Source organism: Gallus gallus, chromosome 20 (assembly GCF_016699485.2).
Source record: "Gallus gallus isolate bGalGal1 chromosome 20, bGalGal1.mat.broiler.GRCg7b, whole genome shotgun sequence".
NCBI lineage: Eukaryota > Metazoa > Chordata > Aves > Galliformes > Phasianidae > Gallus > Gallus gallus.
The window spans coordinates 2,344,263-2,365,067 of NC_052551.1; the positions used below are offsets into that span (position 1 = coordinate 2,344,263).

A 20,805-nucleotide genomic window follows, 5' to 3' on the forward strand; every position below is an offset into this window, starting at 1 on the left:
CCAGGCCTAAACCCACTCTTCCTAAACCTGCTGTTCCCTTCCAGGAAAAGCTTCATCAGGAGTTGTCCAAATTGAAAAAATCTGCCCGCAGACTAATGATGGATGTGGACGAGCTCCCGTCCCGTCCTGTGGAGTACATTGTGGGCAGTCCACTGCAGCCTCACAAACCAGCTGGGCCCTCTCCTTCATGCCTTAATCTCCAGTCTGGCCAACGCAGAAGAAGGAAGGTGGCTTTGATGCAGCACGGCCTTCAGGGAGACTCAAAGAGCACAGGACGTGCAGTGAAGCTGCCCGAGAAGTTGCCCAAACCTGAGTTGGGCAGGGAAGGCTCCAAACTCCCCAGAAGCATCCCTACCGTTGCTGCCTCAACAACAAATCCACAGTTCCCCAGAGATCGCACATTCAGAGCGATGTCTAAACAACAAGCCCAGCATCTTCAAGAGGTGACTGGGACTGTGTTCAAAGAAGTAACAGGGAAGTTGAAGGCAATGGATCAGCCTGCCTGCTCCTCAAGGAGGGCTCCCCAGAAGAACGGGCAACGAGTGCTTAGGAGTGCCAAAAGAGCAGAGCCTTCAGAGATGCCACCTTTAAGTCACAAGCAGGAAATTGCACTGCTGGCCTGGAATGTTGCAGGGAAGATAGTGAAGAAAGTTTGGAAGTAGAATTCCTTTGAACCCAGCACATCCAGTGCACCTGAGCCAAGGCCAGCAGCCAGGCTGTGGGAGCAGTCCATTGCTGGGATGACCTGCAGAACAGGAAAACCCAAGGAAGGGAAGGAAGCCTCTGACAAAGCATCCTCGCAGGCTTCCCTCCACAAAGCCACCTGAGAAGCCGCTGGAAGTGTTTCCAGCGTGTTGCAATCCTTTGTAGCTTCTCCCTCGGAGGAAGACTTCTGCTGCAAACATTCTGAAACCGTGGAGCTTCCCATCAACCGTCTCTCTCAGAGGCAGCCGCAGCCATCCCAGGTGCCTCTGTCGTGGCAGAGCCGGAAGGAAGGACGAGGCTCATCAGAAGAGCAGAGCCCAGCAACAAGCCAGAGAGAAAAGCTGCCCATGATCCAACCAGTACCGAGCGCTGCTGAGGTCTCACATCTGAGCTGCAGCATTTGTCAGCAGTTTATGGGCTGGTTTGGCCCGGTTCCGTAACTAATGATCCCGGTCCCTTTGATCGCCGATCTCAGCTGCCTCGGAGCCGTCTCGGACGGATCAGCAGCGACCGACCGCGTGGTTCAAAGGGATTTCGGACGGTTCCTTCCCTCAGGGAACCTCGGTGCCAACGAAGCAGCCCGGCAGCTCTCACGAGAGCGGCTGACGCAGCGCGTGGGCGTTGCCTGGGCAACGGCGGGAGATTTCAACGGGCTCCAAACCCGGAAGAAGCCCTTTGATCGCCGATCTCAGCTGCCTCGGAGCCGTCCCGGACGGTCAGCAGCGACCGACCGCGTGGTTCAAAGGGATTTCGGACGGTTCCTTCGCTCAGGGAACCCCGGTGCCAACGAAGCAGCCCGGCAGCTCTCACGAGAGCGGCTGACGCAGCGCGTGGGCGTTGCCTGGGCAACGGCGGGAGATTTCAACGGGCTCCAAACCCGGAAGAAGCCTGGTGGGCCAGGCCCTGAGGCATGGAAAGAACAACCCAGCTCAGGGCTGAGCTAGCACGGCGTGCCGGTGTGCAGGTGACCTGGAAAGTTGCTTGCTTGCAAACAGAGCACTGTGGCAGCCGTTCTCTCCTGCCCTCATTGCACGGCTGAAACAGAGTGCTGGCCCCCATCTGCATAAAGCATCAGCACGCAGGGCGGGAGGTACTTTCTGCGACATGACCAGGCCTAAACCCACTCTTCCTAAACCTGCTGTTCCCTTCCAGGAAAAGCTTCATCAGGAGTTGTCCAAATTGAAAAAATCTGCCCGCAGACTAATGATGGATGTGGACGAGCTCCCGTCCCGTCCTGTGGAGTACATTGTGGGCAGTCCACTGCAGCCTCACAAACCAGCTGGGCCCTCTCCTTCATGCCTTAATCTCCAGTCTGGCCAACGCAGAAGAAGGAAGGTGGCTTTGATGCAGCACGGCCTTCAGGGAGACTCAAAGAGCACAGGACGTGCAGTGAAGCTGCCCGAGAAGTTGCCCAAACCTGAGTTGGGCAGGGAAGGCTCCAAACTCCCCAGAAGCATCCCTACCGTTGCTGCCTCAACAACAAATCCACAGTTCCCCAGAGATCGCACATTCAGAGCGATGTCTAAACAACAAGCCCAGCATCTTCAAGAGGTGACTGGGACTGTGTTCAAAGAAGTAACAGGGAAGTTGAAGGCAATGGATCAGCCTGCCTGCTCCTCAAGGAGGGCTCCCCAGAAGAACGGGCAACGAGTGCTTAGGAGTGCCAAAAGAGCAGAGCCTTCAGAGATGCCACCTTTAAGTCACAAGCAGGAAATTGCACTGCTGGCCTGGAATGTTGCAGGGAAGATAGTGAAGAAAGTTTGGAAGTAGAATTCCTTTGAACCCAGCACATCCAGTGCACCTGAGCCAAGGCCAGCAGCCAGGCTGTGGGAGCAGTCCATTGCTGGGATGACCTGCAGAACAGGAAAACCCAAGGAAGGGAAGGAAGCCTCTGACAAAGCATCCTCGCAGGCTTCCCTCCACAAAGCCACCTGAGAAGCCGCTGGAAGTGTTTCCAGCGTGTTGCAATCCTTTGTAGCTTCTCCCTCGGAGGAAGACTTCTGCTGCAAACATTCTGAAACCGTGGAGCTTCCCATCAACCGTCTCTCTCAGAGGCAGCCGCAGCCATCCCAGGTGCCTCTGTCGTGGCAGAGCCGGAAGGAAGGACGAGGCTCATCAGAAGAGCAGAGCCCAGCAACAAGCCAGAGAGAAAAGCTGCCCATGATCCAACCAGTACCGAGCGCTGCTGAGGTCTCACATCTGAGCTGCAGCATTTGTCAGCAGTTTATGGGCTGGTTTGGCCCGGTTCCGTAACTAATGATCCCGGTCCCTTTGATCGCCGATCTCAGCTGCCTCGGAGCCGTCTCGGACGGATCAGCAGCGACCGACCGCGTGGTTCAAAGGGATTTTGGACGGTTCCTTCCCTCAGGGAACCTCGGTGCCAACGAAGCAGCCCGGCAGCTCTCACGAGAGCGGCTGACGCAGCGCGTGGGCGTTGCCTGGGCAACGGCGGGAGATTTCAACGGGCTCCAAACCCGGAAGAAGCCCTTTGATCGCCGATCTCAGCTGCCTCGGAGCCGTCCCGGACGGTCAGCAGCGACCGACCGCGTGGTTCAAAGGGATTTCGGACGGTTCCTTCGCTCAGGGAACCCCGGTGCCAACGAAGCAGCCCGGCAGCTCTCACGAGAGCGGCTGACGCAGCGCGTGGGCGTTGCCTGGGCAACGGCGGGAGATTTCAACGGGCTCCAAACCCGGAAGAAGCCTGGTGGGCCAGGCCCTGAGGCATGGAAAGAACAACCCAGCTCAGGGCTGAGCTAGCACAGCGTGCCGGTGTGCAGGTGACCTGGAAAGTTGCTTGCTTGCAAACAGAGCACTGTGGCAGCCGTTCTCTCCTGCCCTCATTGCACGGCTGAAACAGAGTGCTGGCCCCCATCTGCATAAAGCATCAGCACGCAGGGCGGGAGGTACTTTCTGCGACATGACCAGGCCTAAACCCACTCTTCCTAAACCTGCTGTTCCCTTCCAGGAAAAGCTTCATCAGGAGTTGTCCAAATTGAAAAAATCTGCCCGCAGACTAATGATGGATGTGGACGAGCTCCCGTCCCGTCCTGTGGAGTACATTGTGGGCAGTCCACTGCAGCCTCACAAACCAGCTGGGCCCTCTCCTTCATGCCTTAATCTCCAGTCTGGCCAACGCAGAAGAAGGAAGGTGGCTTTGATGCAGCACGGCCTTCAGGGAGACTCAAAGAGCACAGGACGTGCAGTGAAGCTGCCCGAGAAGTTGCCCAAACCTGAGTTGGGCAGGGAAGGCTCCAAACTCCCCAGAAGCATCCCTACCGTTGCTGCCTCAACAACAAATCCACAGTTCCCCAGAGATCGCACATTCAGAGCGATGTCTAAACAACAAGCCCAGCATCTTCAAGAGGTGACTGGGACTGTGTTCAAAGAAGTAACAGGGAAGCTGAAGGCAATGCATCAGCCTGCCTGCTCCTCAAGGAGGGCTCCCCAGAAGAACGGGCAACGAGTGCTTAGGAGTGCCAAAAGAGCAGAGCCTTCAGAGATGCCACCTTTAAGTCACAAGCAGGAAATTGCACTGCTGGCCTGGAATGTTGCAGGGAAGATAGTGAAGAAAGTTTGGAAGTAGAATTCCTTTGAACCCAGCACATCCAGTGCACCTGAGCCAAGGCCAGCAGCCAGGCTGTGGGAGCAGTCCATTGCTGGGATGACCTGCAGAACAGGAAAACCCAAGGAAGGGAAGGAAGCCTCTGACAAAGCATCCTCGCAGGCTTCCCTCCACAAAGCCACCTGAGAAGCCGCTGGAAGTGTTTCCAGCGTGTTGCAATCCTTTGTAGCTTCTCCCTCGGAGGAAGACTTCTGCTGCAAACATTCTGAAACCGTGGAGCTTCCCATCAACCGTCTCTCTCAGAGGCAGCCGCAGCCATCCCAGGTGCCTCTGTCGTGGCAGAGCCGGAAGGAAGGACGAGGCTCATCAGAAGAGCAGAGCCCAGCAACAAGCCAGAGAGAAAAGCTGCCCATGATCCAACCAGTACCGAGCGCTGCTGAGGTCTCACATCTGAGCTGCAGCATTTGTCAGCAGTTTATGGGCTGGTTTGGCCCGGTTCCGTGACTAATGGGGCAGGGGGACCTACAGATCCACACCCCGGGAAAGGGAAAGGATGAAAAGGGAGAACAGGAGAGAGATGGGCCAAAAAACAAAACAGTGGCAATGATCTTAGGAAATACAAACTAATTTACCAAATAAGATATCGGAATTCAAGAGAACACACTATAGTACAATATAATACAATATAATTTGTATTCAAGCTAATAAATCATATAAAATGAGAGAGTGTCTGAAAACCAAAGGCCTTACTCTAATGCTGAGGCAAGACAATCTAGGGAGCTCACATGCTGCCAAGATCAAAAAGCAAAAGGGAAGGTCAAGTGATCTACGAATGGCTTTTATCTTTTGCTCTGAGCGGAAACGGTAACAGAACAGCCAACAGTCCTCTGGGGGATGTAGTTCTTCCCTTCTGGACAGGCACCTGGAACTGGAGCATCAACTCTAGAACTCCTAGTGCACTACATGATGTTACGGTGTGGCATATCCATAACCAAAAATCATAAAACCATGACAGCACTGGAAAGGAGAGCACTTGAAAACTCTGCCTCCAAAGTGAAAGAGGAGGAGCAAGAATTGCTTCTTAGGCATGCCAAATCCATTGTCAGCAAAGTAGTTTCAAGAGCAAAGAAAACCATAGAGAATGAGTTGCAAGCAAAGGCCTTAAGTGCAGCATTGGATGCCAGCACCACGGCATGTGGGAAGGTGGGCTCCATGTCAGAGCAGAGCTCGAAGGCTCAGGCTGCACGCGGGCTACAAGTGAGCTCCGGGAGGCCTGTTGTCAAAGAGCCCTGCCCAAGAGGTGGCAAGGAGAGCTGTCCCTCTAAGGACCTCCAAAGCTCACCTGACCTCATGCCCCCCATCCGGAGAGACTCTGGGCGAGTTGCTCCTGGCATGCCTGAATACATTCAAAAGTCCCTGGATTGCACCTCTTTCACACCCATGTGGGAAACCCAAACGGAGCAGAAGCCAGGGAACACCACCAGCACCTTCCCTTCCACGGGCCTGCAGTCTGCCAGACAGCCCGTTGAGGGAGGTGATTCTGCCCCTCTGCTCTGCTCTTGCGAGGCCCCACCTGGAGTACTGCGTCCAGTTCTGGGGCCCCCGACACAAGAAGGACATGGAGCTGTGGGAGCAGGTCCAGAGGAGGGCCACGGGGATGATCAGAGGGCTGGAGCACTTCCCCTGCGGGGACAGGCTGAGAGAGCTGGGGCTCTTTAGCCTGGAGAAGAGAGGGCTCCAAGGAGACCTTATAGCAGCCTTCCAGTACCCGAAGGGGCCTACAGAAAAGCTGGGGAGGGACTTTTTGTAAGGGCGGGTAGCGACTGGATGAAGGGAAATGGTTTTAAACTGCAAGAGGGCAAATTTAGACTACATATCAGGAAGAACTTTACTGTGAGGGTGGTGAGACACTGGAACAGGTTGCCCAGCGAGGTTGTGGATGTCCCCTCTCCCTGGAAGCACTCAAGGCCAGGCTGGATGGGCTGTGAGCAACCTGGGCTAGAGGGAGGTATCCCTGCCTATAGCGGGGAGGTTGCAACAAGGTGACCTTAAGGGTCCCTTCCAACCCAAACTATTCTAAGATTCTACAACAGAAAAACAGGGCAGCTCTCCCTTCTCATTCCACATTGTTTCAGTGTCATCTCTGGCACAACCCTATAAGGTGTTTCTTCCATATGCAGCATCGCCTGTGATGGAAGCCAAGGAAACCTAGAGCAGGCCTCAGGCTGCACCAAGCATCTTAGGCTCAAGGCAGGACCAGCTGGAGCAGCTTGCCATGAGTGCGCCCGGAGGGGCCTCCATGCAGCTGCAGGGTTGCCGGGTGGGGGCACGGTGACATTGTGATGACATTATGATGCAACAGTGCGTGAGCGTGACATGAAGCTGCAGGCTGAGGCTCCGGCTGGGGTGGCCTCAGTTCGCTGCAGCTCTAGCGAGAGGTGGCAGCGGAGGGTCGCAGCTCCCAGAGAGTTCCTGTAAGGAGCCATGGAGCGCTGTGGCACTGCTGGATTCCGAAATCCAAACGCACTGCTGAGCATAGCGGGGAAGAGCGGAGAGGTGAGTGCTGCTTCCTCAAGAGAGGGCTGAGTGCAGCAGCCTGGGCTATGTGGGACTGCTCTGGGGCTGGAGATGCTCTCCAGAGGCTGAGGGGCATCTTCTCATGCCGGCGCTGGAGAAGGCTTGCAGGGAATCGCGCCTCTCTGCACATCCCGGCATCAGGTTAAGAAGTGGGAAGGGAGCTGCCAAAGGGAGCAGAGGTGGGCTGGAGAGGGGACTGGAGTGCCTGAGTGTCCAAGCATGTCTTTGTCTTTGTCTTTCTAGCTCCGACCCGGAGGACGGAAAGTTGGAGCAGGCGGTAGCAGGCTGCTGGACCTCCCACTCGGGGTCAAAATCCCTGTGCAGCCTGGCACCAAGCCTGTCTTCTGCAGGACAAAGCTGGGGGAAAAGGTGAGAGGAGGAGGAAAGGGTCAAGAAGGCCTCTTGTTTCCTGGGATTGCCATCGTGCCAAGGAGGCCTTGGGGCCACCTGCTCTGCAGAGGGAACTGCGGCCCGTTGCTCCAACTGTGTGGGGGAATGAAGGGACGCTCCTGGCTCCACAGCAGGGAGACAGTGCAGGGTTTACCAACAGCAGTGCCCAGTGGTCAGGAGAGGTTCTGAAAATTGGGCTCTCCACACGGACGAGCTTGCCAGCACCAGTTCCATTACCGTACCTGGCACCAGGCAAGCAGGTGGCTGGGGCCCTGCCCGCAGCTGCTGGCAGCGTGTTGGGATGCCGGCACCCACCTGGCACAGCCAGAAATGTGGACACCGGGTCATTCCTGGAGGAGGGTGCAACCTTCTCCTGCTTTCTCTCTTGGAGGACTTAGAAAAACCACTTAGAAATGCACACAACGTGCTCATTCTCCAACTGGGTGTGCAAGAGGCCAGCCCGTGTGCGTGAACAGCCTGGAAGCGTCTTTGTCTCTTTGCTGCTCTCTCCTTCCCCGTTCACACTCTGCAACACATCTCTTCCAGCTTCACCAGCCTTCTCCTCATTTTGATCTGGGAGATCCGTACTGTCGCCGTCTGCGCACAGAATACAACAGCCTGCATGACCCACATCTGCAGGACTACCACAACCGCCAAGACAACCTGCAGAACCTGAAGAAAAGGGGCTTAGTCACCAACGATGGCAAAGTAGGTTTGGATGTTGGGCTGACCAACACAGGTCTCCTTGGGAGGAGCTTCCAGGCAGCCGGGAAGTGGCCTGGCACCGCAGGGAGGAGCCCTCTGGTCCCTGCGAAGGAGGGAGGAGGCAGCAGCCCCACAGCTGGGGAGGGGAGGGTGGAGAGAGGAGCAGCTCCCCTGCTGCTGGGGGCCTGCACATTTGTGGAAGGCCACGTGGGTAGCTACCTCGACAGTTCTTGGGAGCCATCTGCCCTTGTCTCACCGTAGGTGGTCTGCACTCTGAAAGAGTTCAATGAGTACAGGCAGTACCTGACCAGGCTGAAGCTGGAGCGCGAGCAAACACAGAGGCGAGAAGAGGTAGGCAAAGCCCAGTGTTGGCAGGCACGTGTCAGTGGCACTGCACCGAGGGCACGGGCTTTACTCGATGGATCTGAGGGAGATGGGGAATGCAGAAAAGGTGAGGGCTGGGCTGGTGGGCCAGGCCCTGAGGTATGGAAAGAACAACCCAGCTCAGGGCTGAGCTAGCACGGCGTGCCGGTGTGCAGGTGACCTGGAAAGTTGCTTGCTTGCAAACAGAGCACTGTGGCAGCCGTTCTCTCCTGCCCTCATTGCACGGCTGAAACAGAGTGCTGGCCCCCATCTGCATAAAGCATCAGCACGCAGGGCGGGAGGTACTTTCTGCGACATGACCAGGCCTAAACCCACTCTTCCTAAACCTGCTGTTCCCTTCCAGGAAAAGCTTCATCAGGAGTTGTCCAAATTGAAAAAATCTGCCCGCAGACTAATGATGGATGTGGACGAGCTCCCGTCCCGTCCTGTGGAGTACATTGTGGGCAGTCCACTGCAGCCTCACAAACCAGCTGGGCCCTCTCCTTCATGCCTTAATCTCCAGTCTGGCCAACGCAGAAGAAGGAAGGTGGCTTTGATGCAGCACGGCCTTCAGGGAGACTCAAAGAGCACAGGACGTGCAGTGAAGCTGCCCGAGAAGTTGCCCAAACCTGAGTTGGGCAGGGAAGGCTCCAAACTCCCCAGAAGCATCCCTACCGTTGCTGCCTCAACAACAAATCCACAGTTCCCCAGAGATCGCACATTCAGAGCGATGTCTAAACAACAAGCCCAGCATCTTCAAGAGGTGACTGGGACTGTGTTCAAAGAAGTAACAGGGAAGTTGAAGGCAATGGATCAGCCTGCCTGCTCCTCAAGGAGGGCTCCCCAGAAGAACGGGCAACGAGTGCTTAGGAGTGCCAAAAGAGCAGAGCCTTCAGAGATGCCACCTTTAAGTCACAAGCAGGAAATTGCACTGCTGGCCTGGAATGTTGCAGGGAAGATAGTGAAGAAAGTTTGGAAGTAGAATTCCTTTGAACCCAGCACATCCAGTGCACCTGAGCCAAGGCCAGCAGCCAGGCTGTGGGAGCAGTCCATTGCTGGGATGACCTGCAGAACAGGAAAACCCAAGGAAGGGAAGGAAGCCTCTGACAAAGCATCCTCGCAGGCTTCCCTCCACAAAGCCACCTGAGAAGCCGCTGGAAGTGTTTCCAGCGTGTTGCAATCCTTTGTAGCTTCTCCCTCGGAGGAAGACTTCTGCTGCAAACATTCTGAAACCGTGGAGCTTCCCATCAACCGTCTCTCTCAGAGGCAGCCGCAGCCATCCCAGGTGCCTCTGTCGTGGCAGAGCCGGAAGGAAGGACGAGGCTCATCAGAAGAGCAGAGCCCAGCAACAAGCCAGAGAGAAAAGCTGCCCATGATCCAACCAGTACCGAGCGCTGCTGAGGTCTCACATCTGAGCTGCAGCATTTGTCAGCAGTTTATGGGCTGGTTTGGCCCGGTTCCGTAACTAATGATCCCGGTCCCTTTGATCGCCGATCTCAGCTGCCTCGGAGCCGTCTCGGACGGATCAGCAGCGACCGACCGCGTGGTTCAAAGGGATTTTGGACAGTTCCTTCCCTCAGGGAACCTCGGTGCCAACGAAGCAGCCCGGCAGCTCTCACGAGAGCGGCTGACGCAGCGCGTGGGCGTTGCCTGGGCAACGGCGGGAGATTTCAACGGGCTCCAAACCCGGAAGAAGCCCTTTGATCGCCGATCTCAGCTGCCTCGGAGCCGTCCCGGACGGTCAGCAGCGACCGACCGCGTGGTTCAAAGGGATTTCGGACGGTTCCTTCGCTCAGGGAACCCCGGTGCCAACGAAGCAGCCCGGCAGCTCTCACGAGAGCGGCTGACGCAGCGCGTGGGCGTTGCCTGGGCAACGGCGGGAGATTTCAACGGGCTCCAAACCCGGAAGAAGCCTGGTGGGCCAGGCCCTGAGGCATGGAAAGAACAACCCAGCTCAGGGCTGAGCTAGCACAGCGTGCCGGTGTGCAGGTGACCTGGAAAGTTGCTTGCTTGCAAACAGAGCACTGTGGCAGCCGTTCTCTCCTGCCCTCATTGCACGGCTGAAACAGAGTGCTGGCCCCCATCTGCATAAAGCATCAGCACGCAGGGCGGGAGGTACTTTCTGCGACATGACCAGGCCTAAACCCACTCTTCCTAAACCTGCTGTTCCCTTCCAGGAAAAGCTTCATCAGGAGTTGTCCAAATTGAAAAAATCTGCCCGCAGACTAATGATGGATGTGGACGAGCTCCCGTCCCGTCCTGTGGAGTACATTGTGGGCAGTCCACTGCAGCCTCACAAACCAGCTGGGCCCTCTCCTTCATGCCTTAATCTCCAGTCTGGCCAACGCAGAAGAAGGAAGGTGGCTTTGATGCAGCACGGCCTTCAGGGAGACTCAAAGAGCACAGGACGTGCAGTGAAGCTGCCCGAGAAGTTGCCCAAACCTGAGTTGGGCAGGGAAGGCTCCAAACTCCCCAGAAGCATCCCTACCGTTGCTGCCTCAACAACAAATCCACAGTTCCCCAGAGATCGCACATTCAGAGCGATGTCTAAACAACAAGCCCAGCATCTTCAAGAGGTGACTGGGACTGTGTTCAAAGAAGTAACAGGGAAGCTGAAGGCAATGCATCAGCCTGCCTGCTCCTCAAGGAGGGCTCCCCAGAAGAACGGGCAACGAGTGCTTAGGAGTGCCAAAAGAGCAGAGCCTTCAGAGATGCCACCTTTAAGTCACAAGCAGGAAATTGCACTGCTGGCCTGGAATGTTGCAGGGAAGATAGTGAAGAAAGTTTGGAAGTAGAATTCCTTTGAACCCAGCACATCCAGTGCACCTGAGCCAAGGCCAGCAGCCAGGCTGTGGGAGCAGTCCATTGCTGGGATGACCTGCAGAACAGGAAAACCCAAGGAAGGGAAGGAAGCCTCTGACAAAGCATCCTCGCAGGCTTCCCTCCACAAAGCCACCTGAGAAGCCGCTGGAAGTGTTTCCAGCGTGTTGCAATCCTTTGTAGCTTCTCCCTCGGAGGAAGACTTCTGCTGCAAACATTCTGAAACCGTGGAGCTTCCCATCAACCGTCTCTCTCAGAGGCAGCCGCAGCCATCCCAGGTGCCTCTGTCGTGGCAGAGCCGGAAGGAAGGACGAGGCTCATCAGAAGAGCAGAGCCCAGCAACAAGCCAGAGAGAAAAGCTGCCCATGATCCAACCAGTACCGAGCGCTGCTGAGGTCTCACATCTGAGCTGCAGCATTTGTCAGCAGTTTATGGGCTGGTTTGGCCCGGTTCCGTAACTAATGATCCCGGTCCCTTTGATCGCCGATCTCAGCTGCCTCGGAGCCGTCTCGGACGGATCAGCAGCGACCGACCGCGTGGTTCAAAGGGATTTTGGACGGTTCCTTCCCTCAGGGAACCTCGGTGCCAACGAAGCAGCCCGGCAGCTCTCACGAGAGCGGCTGACGCAGCGCGTGGGCGTTGCCTGGGCAACGGCGGGAGATTTCAACGGGCTCCAAACCCGGAAGAAGCCCTTTGATCGCCGATCTCAGCTGCCTCGGAGCCGTCCCGGACGGTCAGCAGCGACCGACCGCGTGGTTCAAAGGGATTTCGGACGGTTCCTTCGCTCAGGGAACCCCGGTGCCAACGAAGCAGCCCGGCAGCTCTCACGAGAGCGGCTGACGCAGCGCGTGGGCGTTGCCTGGGCAACGGCGGGAGATTTCAACGGGCTCCAAACCCGGAAGAAGCCTGGTGGGCCAGGCCCTGAGGCATGGAAAGAACAACCCAGCTCAGGGCTGAGCTAGCACAGCGTGCCGGTGTGCAGGTGACCTGGAAAGTTGCTTGCTTGCAAACAGAGCACTGTGGCAGCCGTTCTCTCCTGCCCTCATTGCACGGCTGAAACAGAGTGCTGGCCCCCATCTGCATAAAGCATCAGCACGCAGGGCGGGAGGTACTTTCTGCGACATGACCAGGCCTAAACCCACTCTTCCTAAACCTGCTGTTCCCTTCCAGGAAAAGCTTCATCAGGAGTTGTCCAAATTGAAAAAATCTGCCCGCAGACTAATGATGGATGTGGACGAGCTCCCGTCCCGTCCTGTGGAGTACATTGTGGGCAGTCCACTGCAGCCTCACAAACCAGCTGGGCCCTCTCCTTCATGCCTTAATCTCCAGTCTGGCCAACGCAGAAGAAGGAAGGTGGCTTTGATGCAGCACGGCCTTCAGGGAGACTCAAAGAGCACAGGACGTGCAGTGAAGCTGCCCGAGAAGTTGCCCAAACCTGAGTTGGGCAGGGAAGGCTCCAAACTCCCCAGAAGCATCCCTACCGTTGCTGCCTCAACAACAAATCCACAGTTCCCCAGAGATCGCACATTCAGAGCGATGTCTAAACAACAAGCCCAGCATCTTCAAGAGGTGACTGGGACTGTGTTCAAAGAAGTAACAGGGAAGCTGAAGGCAATGCATCAGCCTGCCTGCTCCTCAAGGAGGGCTCCCCAGAAGAACGGGCAACGAGTGCTTAGGAGTGCCAAAAGAGCAGAGCCTTCAGAGATGCCACCTTTAAGTCACAAGCAGGAAATTGCACTGCTGGCCTGGAATGTTGCAGGGAAGATAGTGAAGAAAGTTTGGAAGTAGAATTCCTTTGAACCCAGCACATCCAGTGCACCTGAGCCAAGGCCAGCAGCCAGGCTGTGGGAGCAGTCCATTGCTGGGATGACCTGCAGAACAGGAAAACCCAAGGAAGGGAAGGAAGCCTCTGACAAAGCATCCTCGCAGGCTTCCCTCCACAAAGCCACCTGAGAAGCCGCTGGAAGTGTTTCCAGCGTGTTGCAATCCTTTGTAGCTTCTCCCTCGGAGGAAGACTTCTGCTGCAAACATTCTGAAACCGTGGAGCTTCCCATCAACCGTCTCTCTCAGAGGCAGCCGCAGCCATCCCAGGTGCCTCTGTCGTGGCAGAGCCGGAAGGAAGGACGAGGCTCATCAGAAGAGCAGAGCCCAGCAACAAGCCAGAGAGAAAAGCTGCCCATGATCCAACCAGTACCGAGCGCTGCTGAGGTCTCACATCTGAGCTGCAGCATTTGTCAGCAGTTTATGGGCTGGTTTGGCCCGGTTCCGTAACTAATGATCCCGGTCCCTTTGATCGCCGATCTCAGCTGCCTCGGAGCCGTCTCGGACGGATCAGCAGCGACCGACCGCGTGGTTCAAAGGGATTTTGGACAGTTCCTTCCCTCAGGGAACCTCGGTGCCAACGAAGCAGCCCGGCAGCTCTCACGAGAGCGGCTGACGCAGCGCGTGGGCGTTGCCTGGGCAACGGCGGGAGATTTCAACGGGCTCCAAACCCGGAAGAAGCCCTTTGATCGCCGATCTCAGCTGCCTCGGAGCCGTCCCGGACGGTCAGCAGCGACCGACCGCGTGGTTCAAAGGGATTTCGGACGGTTCCTTCGCTCAGGGAACCCCGGTGCCAACGAAGCAGCCCGGCAGCTCTCACGAGAGCGGCTGACGCAGCGCGTGGGCGTTGCCTGGGCAACGGCGGGAGATTTCAACGGGCTCCAAACCCGGAAGAAGCCTGGTGGGCCAGGCCCTGAGGCATGGAAAGAACAACCCAGCTCAGGGCTGAGCTAGCACAGCGTGCCGGTGTGCAGGTGACCTGGAAAGTTGCTTGCTTGCAAACAGAGCACTGTGGCAGCCGTTCTCTCCTGCCCTCATTGCACGGCTGAAACAGAGTGCTGGCCCCCATCTGCATAAAGCATCAGCACGCAGGGCGGGAGGTACTTTCTGCGACATGACCAGGCCTAAACCCACTCTTCCTAAACCTGCTGTTCCCTTCCAGGAAAAGCTTCATCAGGAGTTGTCCAAATTGAAAAAATCTGCCCGCAGACTAATGATGGATGTGGACGAGCTCCCGTCCCGTCCTGTGGAGTACATTGTGGGCAGTCCACTGCAGCCTCACAAACCAGCTGGGCCCTCTCCTTCATGCCTTAATCTCCAGTCTGGCCAACGCAGAAGAAGGAAGGTGGCTTTGATGCAGCACGGCCTTCAGGGAGACTCAAAGAGCACAGGACGTGCAGTGAAGCTGCCCGAGAAGTTGCCCAAACCTGAGTTGGGCAGGGAAGGCTCCAAACTCCCCAGAAGCATCCCTACCGTTGCTGCCTCAACAACAAATCCACAGTTCCCCAGAGATCGCACATTCAGAGCGATGTCTAAACAACAAGCCCAGCATCTTCAAGAGGTGACTGGGACTCTGTTGGAAGAAGTAACAGGGAAGTTGAAGGCAATGGATCAGCCTGCCTGCTCCTCAAGGAGTTTGTGAGCATTTGTCAACAGTTTATGGGCTGGTTTGGCCCAGTTTGGTGACTACCATCTTAGCATCATTAGACTAGCATCTTAGGCTCAAGGCAGACAGCCCGTCCCTCCAGCACGTCCCGGTCCCCCTGCCAAGAGAGGAGCTTAGTGCCCAGGGCCAAGGCCAAGGAGCTCAGAGCACCTCCTCCAAGTCCACAATTAAAAGTTAACAGCCATAGTCCTTGCTTGTGCCAACATTACTTCAATCCAGGCCATGCTGTGCTTGCGGATTTTCCCTGTGATCTGCTTTCTCCTCTGCCTGCCTCCTCCAGCCTCCATCAGACTGAGACCCAACATAACAGAGCATTGGAACTAGGGAAGGGAGAGGTGGCTGCAGAGAAGGACCTGGGGGTCCTGATGGCCAAAAAGCAGGATGTGAGCTACCAGTGTGCTCATGCAGCCCAGAAGGCCAACTGCCTCAACTGGGCTGCATCAACAGAGCGGTGGCAGGAGACAGGGAGGGGACTGCCCTACCCTGCTCTGCCCTTGTGAGGCCATACCTGCAGTACTGCATCCAGGCCTGGGCCCCCCACTGCAATAAGGAGGAGGAGCTACTGGAGCAGACTAAACTGCCAGATATCTGCACATGCAACGAACTGAGCGTTAGTTGTGCATCCCACCATGCAGATCTTCTAGGTTTATACATCACCAACCACCAGGTGTTGAGGACCCACATCATCAAATTTATCACCTGGATCCTAGTTCTGATGAGCCCAGAAAAAGACACAGGCTCTCCCTTTTACTGAGCTTCTTTCTGGGCAAAATGTGGGAAATGCCTCCTTGGACGTGTGCTGTAGAGACAGCAAGCACTCATATTCATTATTCTTGTCCAGACTGATAGTATCCAGTTGCTTTGTGCTGGACTTGGACTGGGTACAGCTTTTCTAGAGCTCCATATTCCCACTTTAAGCCAACTGAAAGCCTATTGCTCCACTGCTTGTTGCAGGGAAGGACAGCCTCTGAATGATTCATAGCTGCTGCTACGGCACTAATTTCGTATTAGTCTGTTAATACACCTACCACACGTGTAAAGGGCTTTAAATGTGATGTATGTTAATAATTCTGGTACTGAATTACAAATTTATAATCAGGCTCTCCCTGCCTGAATACAGAGCTGCCCTGTCCCTCTTGTCACAGCTGCTAAGAAACCCCGGGGAGTTTCACTGTGGGCTGCTCCACACATCAGTCTTGTTACGGATCTGTGTGTTGCCGTGCTTGCTTACTTGGCCAGGAAAAATAATATTAGAACTTGCTCTTTTTTTGCAATTTCCAGTGCTTCTAGCTCTGGCAGGGCTGCAGAAACACAGCTGCAGGTGGTTTCCACAGTTTCTGCCCACGTGGGAAGCCTGAATAATGGTGCCTAAAGAAAGAAAATGCAAAGGTTCCCAGGTGTTAGCTGTCCTTGCAGTGGTTAAAGTTTGCAGTGAGCTCTGGGCAGCAAATTCATTGTGGTACTGACCTGAATGGGAGGAGGTCCTGCTTTCCTCATGGTATGCAATGCTTTCCATATCATGGGCTCATGGTGGCCAGACAGCTGTGCCAAAGAAAGCAGGCAAGACATTCTTTTCTCAGCGGCCAGCCCTCATGGTTTGGATAGCAACATGCTCTTCAGAAATCAGTATGCCATTTGTTCCCTATCGCCAATGCCAAGGGAGGAAGGAGGCCAGTGACAAACACATTATATAAACTTCTGTGAATGCTATCAGGCTTTTATTATTATCTCCTGGCTAGGTTGTTATTCTGCTCCCTTGATGATTTCTTCCATTCCAATTCTATCAGAGCTGTGTCTGTCAGCCTGCTGCACTAATACATATGCTTTTGCCTCCTTGCCCCTTATTAGCTACAGGAGAAAGCAGGTTTGGTGGTTTCATCTCAGAGAAGCATATAACTCCTCCACATCACAGTACCCCAGGGGGACAAGGCTCTGCTGGCCGACCCAAATCTACAGGATGTATGTGGCTATAACAGAAGCAACCTGCTGAGCCCTTCATTATGCCTCTGCACAAACGCCACAGGCTGTTTTCTGTGTTGCTAAACACACATCAGCATGAAACAAAAGCAGCCTGGGGAGGTGAGAGGTGGGGGAGTGGGGAGCTCTGCTCTGCTGGAAGCACCAGCAAGAAGCACGAAAAGGAAGGCTCACACTGTCAGTAATTAATTGCTCGTGTAAGGTGTCCCTTTATTTTTTGAGGAGCTCAGACTACTTAGCAGTTGACATCTAGGCACTGGATCAGTTCACAATCCACTTATTCTGCCATTCTGTATCCACACAGACAATCGAGTAATTCCAGGAAATATGACTGGGACACTGAAAAGTCTCCATTTTAGCCCCGCTCTCTGTGTGGCCTGTCATTCAGTCACTTCTTGATGAGCTTCTGTTTACTTATTTAGAAGCGGAGTTAAGGACACTCATGATTTTTCTCCCAGTGAGGGTATTTAAGGGAGCCCTCGGTGACAGCATTCTTTGGCTAGTTTCTTCATGTCCTTAGGCCAGCATGTCTTAATGTTCTTTGAGTGGTACCAACAGAGCTGCTAGGGCCTGTATGACTCAGGTACTCCTGGAGAGGGATTACTTAATTGCTTCCTAGCACTAAGTTGTTAGAAGTTTGCTTCTGCTCTGAAATGAGAAGTTTGAGCTCGCTCTCCCATACCTAAGAGGCACCAAGGAAGACAGCCAAAACCTGCAGCCTCTCTCCAGCCCTCTCTGTAACCTGGCAGATGCACCCCTTGTGTTTTACAGCTCACCAACCTGAGACTGCTGTTGTGTTTCAAACTGAACAGCTGAAAACGCAGCCAAAATCCTAAATTCTTCAGGGAACTGGGAAACAGGCCAAGCAGAAACCACTTATCAGAGCTGCCTGCATGGAGGCTGTGGTTGATATCCGTGGGGTGTCAGTCCCCATTGGTCTTATGCCCAGCAGCACCACGAGTGCTTGTTTGTTCAGTAAGCCTGGTCCTGCCTTCCCAATGTAGGAGCTCCAGGGTCTTGGCTGTGCCATGGAAACAGAGATTTGTATTCACATCCAGCCATCAGCATGTGATGTGATGCAGTGACAGGCATAAAGTTCCTCAATAGAGTTGTTACATGATTAATAACAACAGGAGCAGCTTAATGGATAAAGACATTCCCTCTACCTGGTATCCATCCTGGGACTTACTGCTGTAGAGCTTGAATGAACTGTGTGAGGATGTTATTGCTAATCAGTGTGCATGAGTGCAGCCTGATACCAAAGGCTGCTGCTAAACAGCTTGCTCTATGCCACGTGCTAGAGACCCTGCCTTCCCATGAGCCAGAGCAGCTGTCAGTGCAGTCAAAGTGTGGTTTGCTTCCCTTGGTTTTCTTCACCATGATGGGAAAGTGCTGTCCTTCCCAGCAATCACCGTTCCTCTCTGTAGAGCGTTTGAATGCATCAGATTGTGTGAGGCACCCTGGCATAATTCACCCTATCGAGAAAAGATAAACAATTCTTTCAAAACCACCATATATGTCAGTAACAACTCCTCTGAAATATCTGCAAGCCTATATTTTAACCTCCATTTTCACCTCCCTTGAAAGAATGTACAGCAAAACGCCTCAGTGACAGAAAATCCTAGCTGGTTGCAGCAGTCGTCAGGCTGGAGCATGCTGCTGCTCAGCTGACAGAAGTTCTTCTGTTTCTATAAAGCAGAGTGACTCAAAACAGCTCAGCAGCATATCCTGAAGCTCTTCCTGGGAAGCCTGATCAGGGAACAAGGACACATCACACTTCTCTTGCTTTTCGTCTTTTGCCTGAAACCACTTTGCAAAGGTTGAAATCTCACTTGATTCCCACTTGAGATAGGAGAGCAGAGTGCTTCCGTGCTGGGAGGTCCCAAAGCAGCTGCAGGTCCCAGCATCTGTCATGTAATAGACATGTGAAGGTTATAAATGCACATCCACAGCTTGAAATCTTATGCCTTGGCCAGCTGAAAGTCCATGTCCTGTTGCTGAAATCTTCCTGTAAGTGCCACGATTCAGGTTGTCAGTTCTGTGCTCTACAAGGTAGGGGAAACCCCACTGCTAGAGGAGCCCATGGCCAAAACACGGGAGGGTTTCTTCTTCTGCCTCCTAAAAGTGACTCCTGCATTAGGATGAGAGGAGCAGACAGCTGTTTGATCCAGTGATTGTAAATGGAGACCAGGCAGCCACCTGGCATGGAGCTCATCTAGTTCTAGCTTGGAGCATGAAACCAACAAGTGGGTCAAACAGTGGGCTGGCAGAAGGCATCGCTGCTGTGCTATTGATGAGGAACTCTGGACTAAGATCTGGGCACAGATTGGTGGTCTTTGCCAAGGACACAAACACCTAGCATCACCACAGCGCTGCCTTGCAGCTGGACCACCTCCCCTCTGATTGCCATCTTCTCATCTCAGCCCCTTTGCAGAGCTGCCCGAGGTGTCAGCAGCTGACCTTGACCCATGGGCAGCCTTGCTCCATGGGACAGCATTTCTGAAGCTCTTCCCTCATTTCTAAACAACGCTGAGGTGCACTGACTTCCTCTCCCATTCTGCTGCAACTCTTTATTTCACACTTGTTACTGGATTATTTATAGTAATTCTGCAGAGTGTTTTGGAATCGGTAGAAGGGCACAGCACTAAATACAATAGCATCACCTCATGAGATCTGACATTTAAAAACAGGGGACCTAATTACTGAAACCAAGGGAGACAGCAAATGTCAGGAAAAGCCAGTGGCTGTTGGCTTGATGCTGCGACTCCTGAATTGCTGCCCATGATCTGCAGCAGGCATGGGAGTGGTTTGCAGCCCCTGGTTTATCCTGTTGAGCTCACAACCTAGGAGAACCCCAGCACCTCTTCAGGGAACGCAACAAGTGTTGCTTTTTGCCGTGCTGTCTGAAAACAATGACCATGACTGATGGATATGCCTGCTGCCACCACCAGCCCCACACCCTTCCACTTGAGTTGGGAGGGTCAGACACATGCCTAGACCTGACCCTAAGGCTTCCAGCCAGACACAGGGGGTCTAAAGTGAATAGCAGCATCACTGCGTGCTTTCTTCTCACAGAGCAATTCCAGCATATCCAAGCTGTCTGAAATAGTGCAGCTGCCTAAAAGCCCAAGTTAACATTCACGCATCGTGCGACATATCAAATACATCCACCTCTCATCGGCAGCTTCAAACTGTCTTGACAGTTAATGAGCTAGGCACAGACTCTAAACCAGCAAGTTGTAACTGAATAAATATGATAAACAACCCGATTCCAGATGGCTTTTTATGTAACACTATTTATGCAGTGTTGATAGATGGCAAATTTTATGCCAATAAATCCTCGTATTTTAAAACATTTGCCTTCTTAATTGCCCAGTTTACATGTAAAATATGTTTATGTGCATTGCTAAGTTGAAAAGTGACATGGGAACAGCTCTGGACTGAGCAAGCACTATTCGTGTGTTGGCCCATCTGTCTGGGCTCACAGAAGAGCAGTGTCACAGGAATGTCACCTATGAAATCTCTTGTGTGTAGCAGGAGTCAGATTCTGATCAAGGCTGTTAGTCGTATATACACAGCTGCTAAGCTCCCATCGCTTCCTAGATAGCATTTGAGGGGAACCTGAAGCCCTGACTCCACAGGCTGGTGGGACTTTAAATGCCTCCAGGGAAATGCAACGGGGGTGAAGCTGGAGGGGCTGGGGGCTGAGGGGGAGTGGTGGGGCTGCAGCACCATTGCTGGCGTCCCTATAAATGGGACATGTGGTTCTCTGTGTCCTCGGAATGGCTTTGGCTTTGAGGAGAGCTCACTGATGGCTGTGTGATGTCCTGACCCTGCAGGCACTGGGGGAGAAGCCAGCCATCTTCACTAGACAGCCTCCTGCAGCATCCCAGGATCTCTGCCCTGCTGGGGGGACACTGTGCTAAAGCAAAGACACCCTAAACCACACAAATGAGAAAACTGCAGGGAGTTTGTGTCTTCGAAAGCTTATCCAGATGCATCCGTACATGTTCCAGCTGGGCCCTCTCAAAACACCGGTTCTGCTCCTGCCTGTCCCTGCCCCCTGCAGGCATCCAGTGCAGCATCAGGACCACACACAGGCTGGCTTGTCCCTCTCTCCAGTCAGTCAGTCCTCACCACTGTGTTTTGGCCAGAGGCTGTCTCCTGAGCCTTTTGCACTGTGCCATGGAGGAGAACCCATCCTGCCTCCATGTGCCCT

At 54.2% G+C, this 20,805-nt stretch overlaps 1 protein-coding gene across 5 annotated transcripts in view; it reads left to right on the forward strand.

Annotated features, from left to right (window-relative positions):
* Positions 1-19,881, forward strand: part of LOC101752265 — a 50,222-nt gene extending 30,341 nt beyond the window's left edge. For 2 of the 5 annotated variants that reach the window (XM_040650814.2, XM_040650817.2), the window contains 4 exons: positions 7,088-7,213; positions 7,781-7,942; positions 8,201-8,290; positions 8,667-19,880. In XM_040650814.2, the coding sequence (XP_040506748.1) occupies positions 7,088-7,213; positions 7,781-7,942; positions 8,201-8,290; positions 8,667-9,284 (996 nt within the window). In that variant the 3' untranslated portion in view covers positions 9,285-19,880. Of the gene's footprint in view, positions 1-44; positions 4,990-7,087; positions 7,214-7,780; positions 7,943-8,200; positions 8,291-8,666 lie in introns of those variants that run through there. The other 3 variants (XM_040650816.2, XM_040650818.2, XM_040650815.2) reach the window with 2 other exon arrangements.
* The last annotated feature ends 924 nt before the right edge of the window (positions 19,882-20,805 follow it).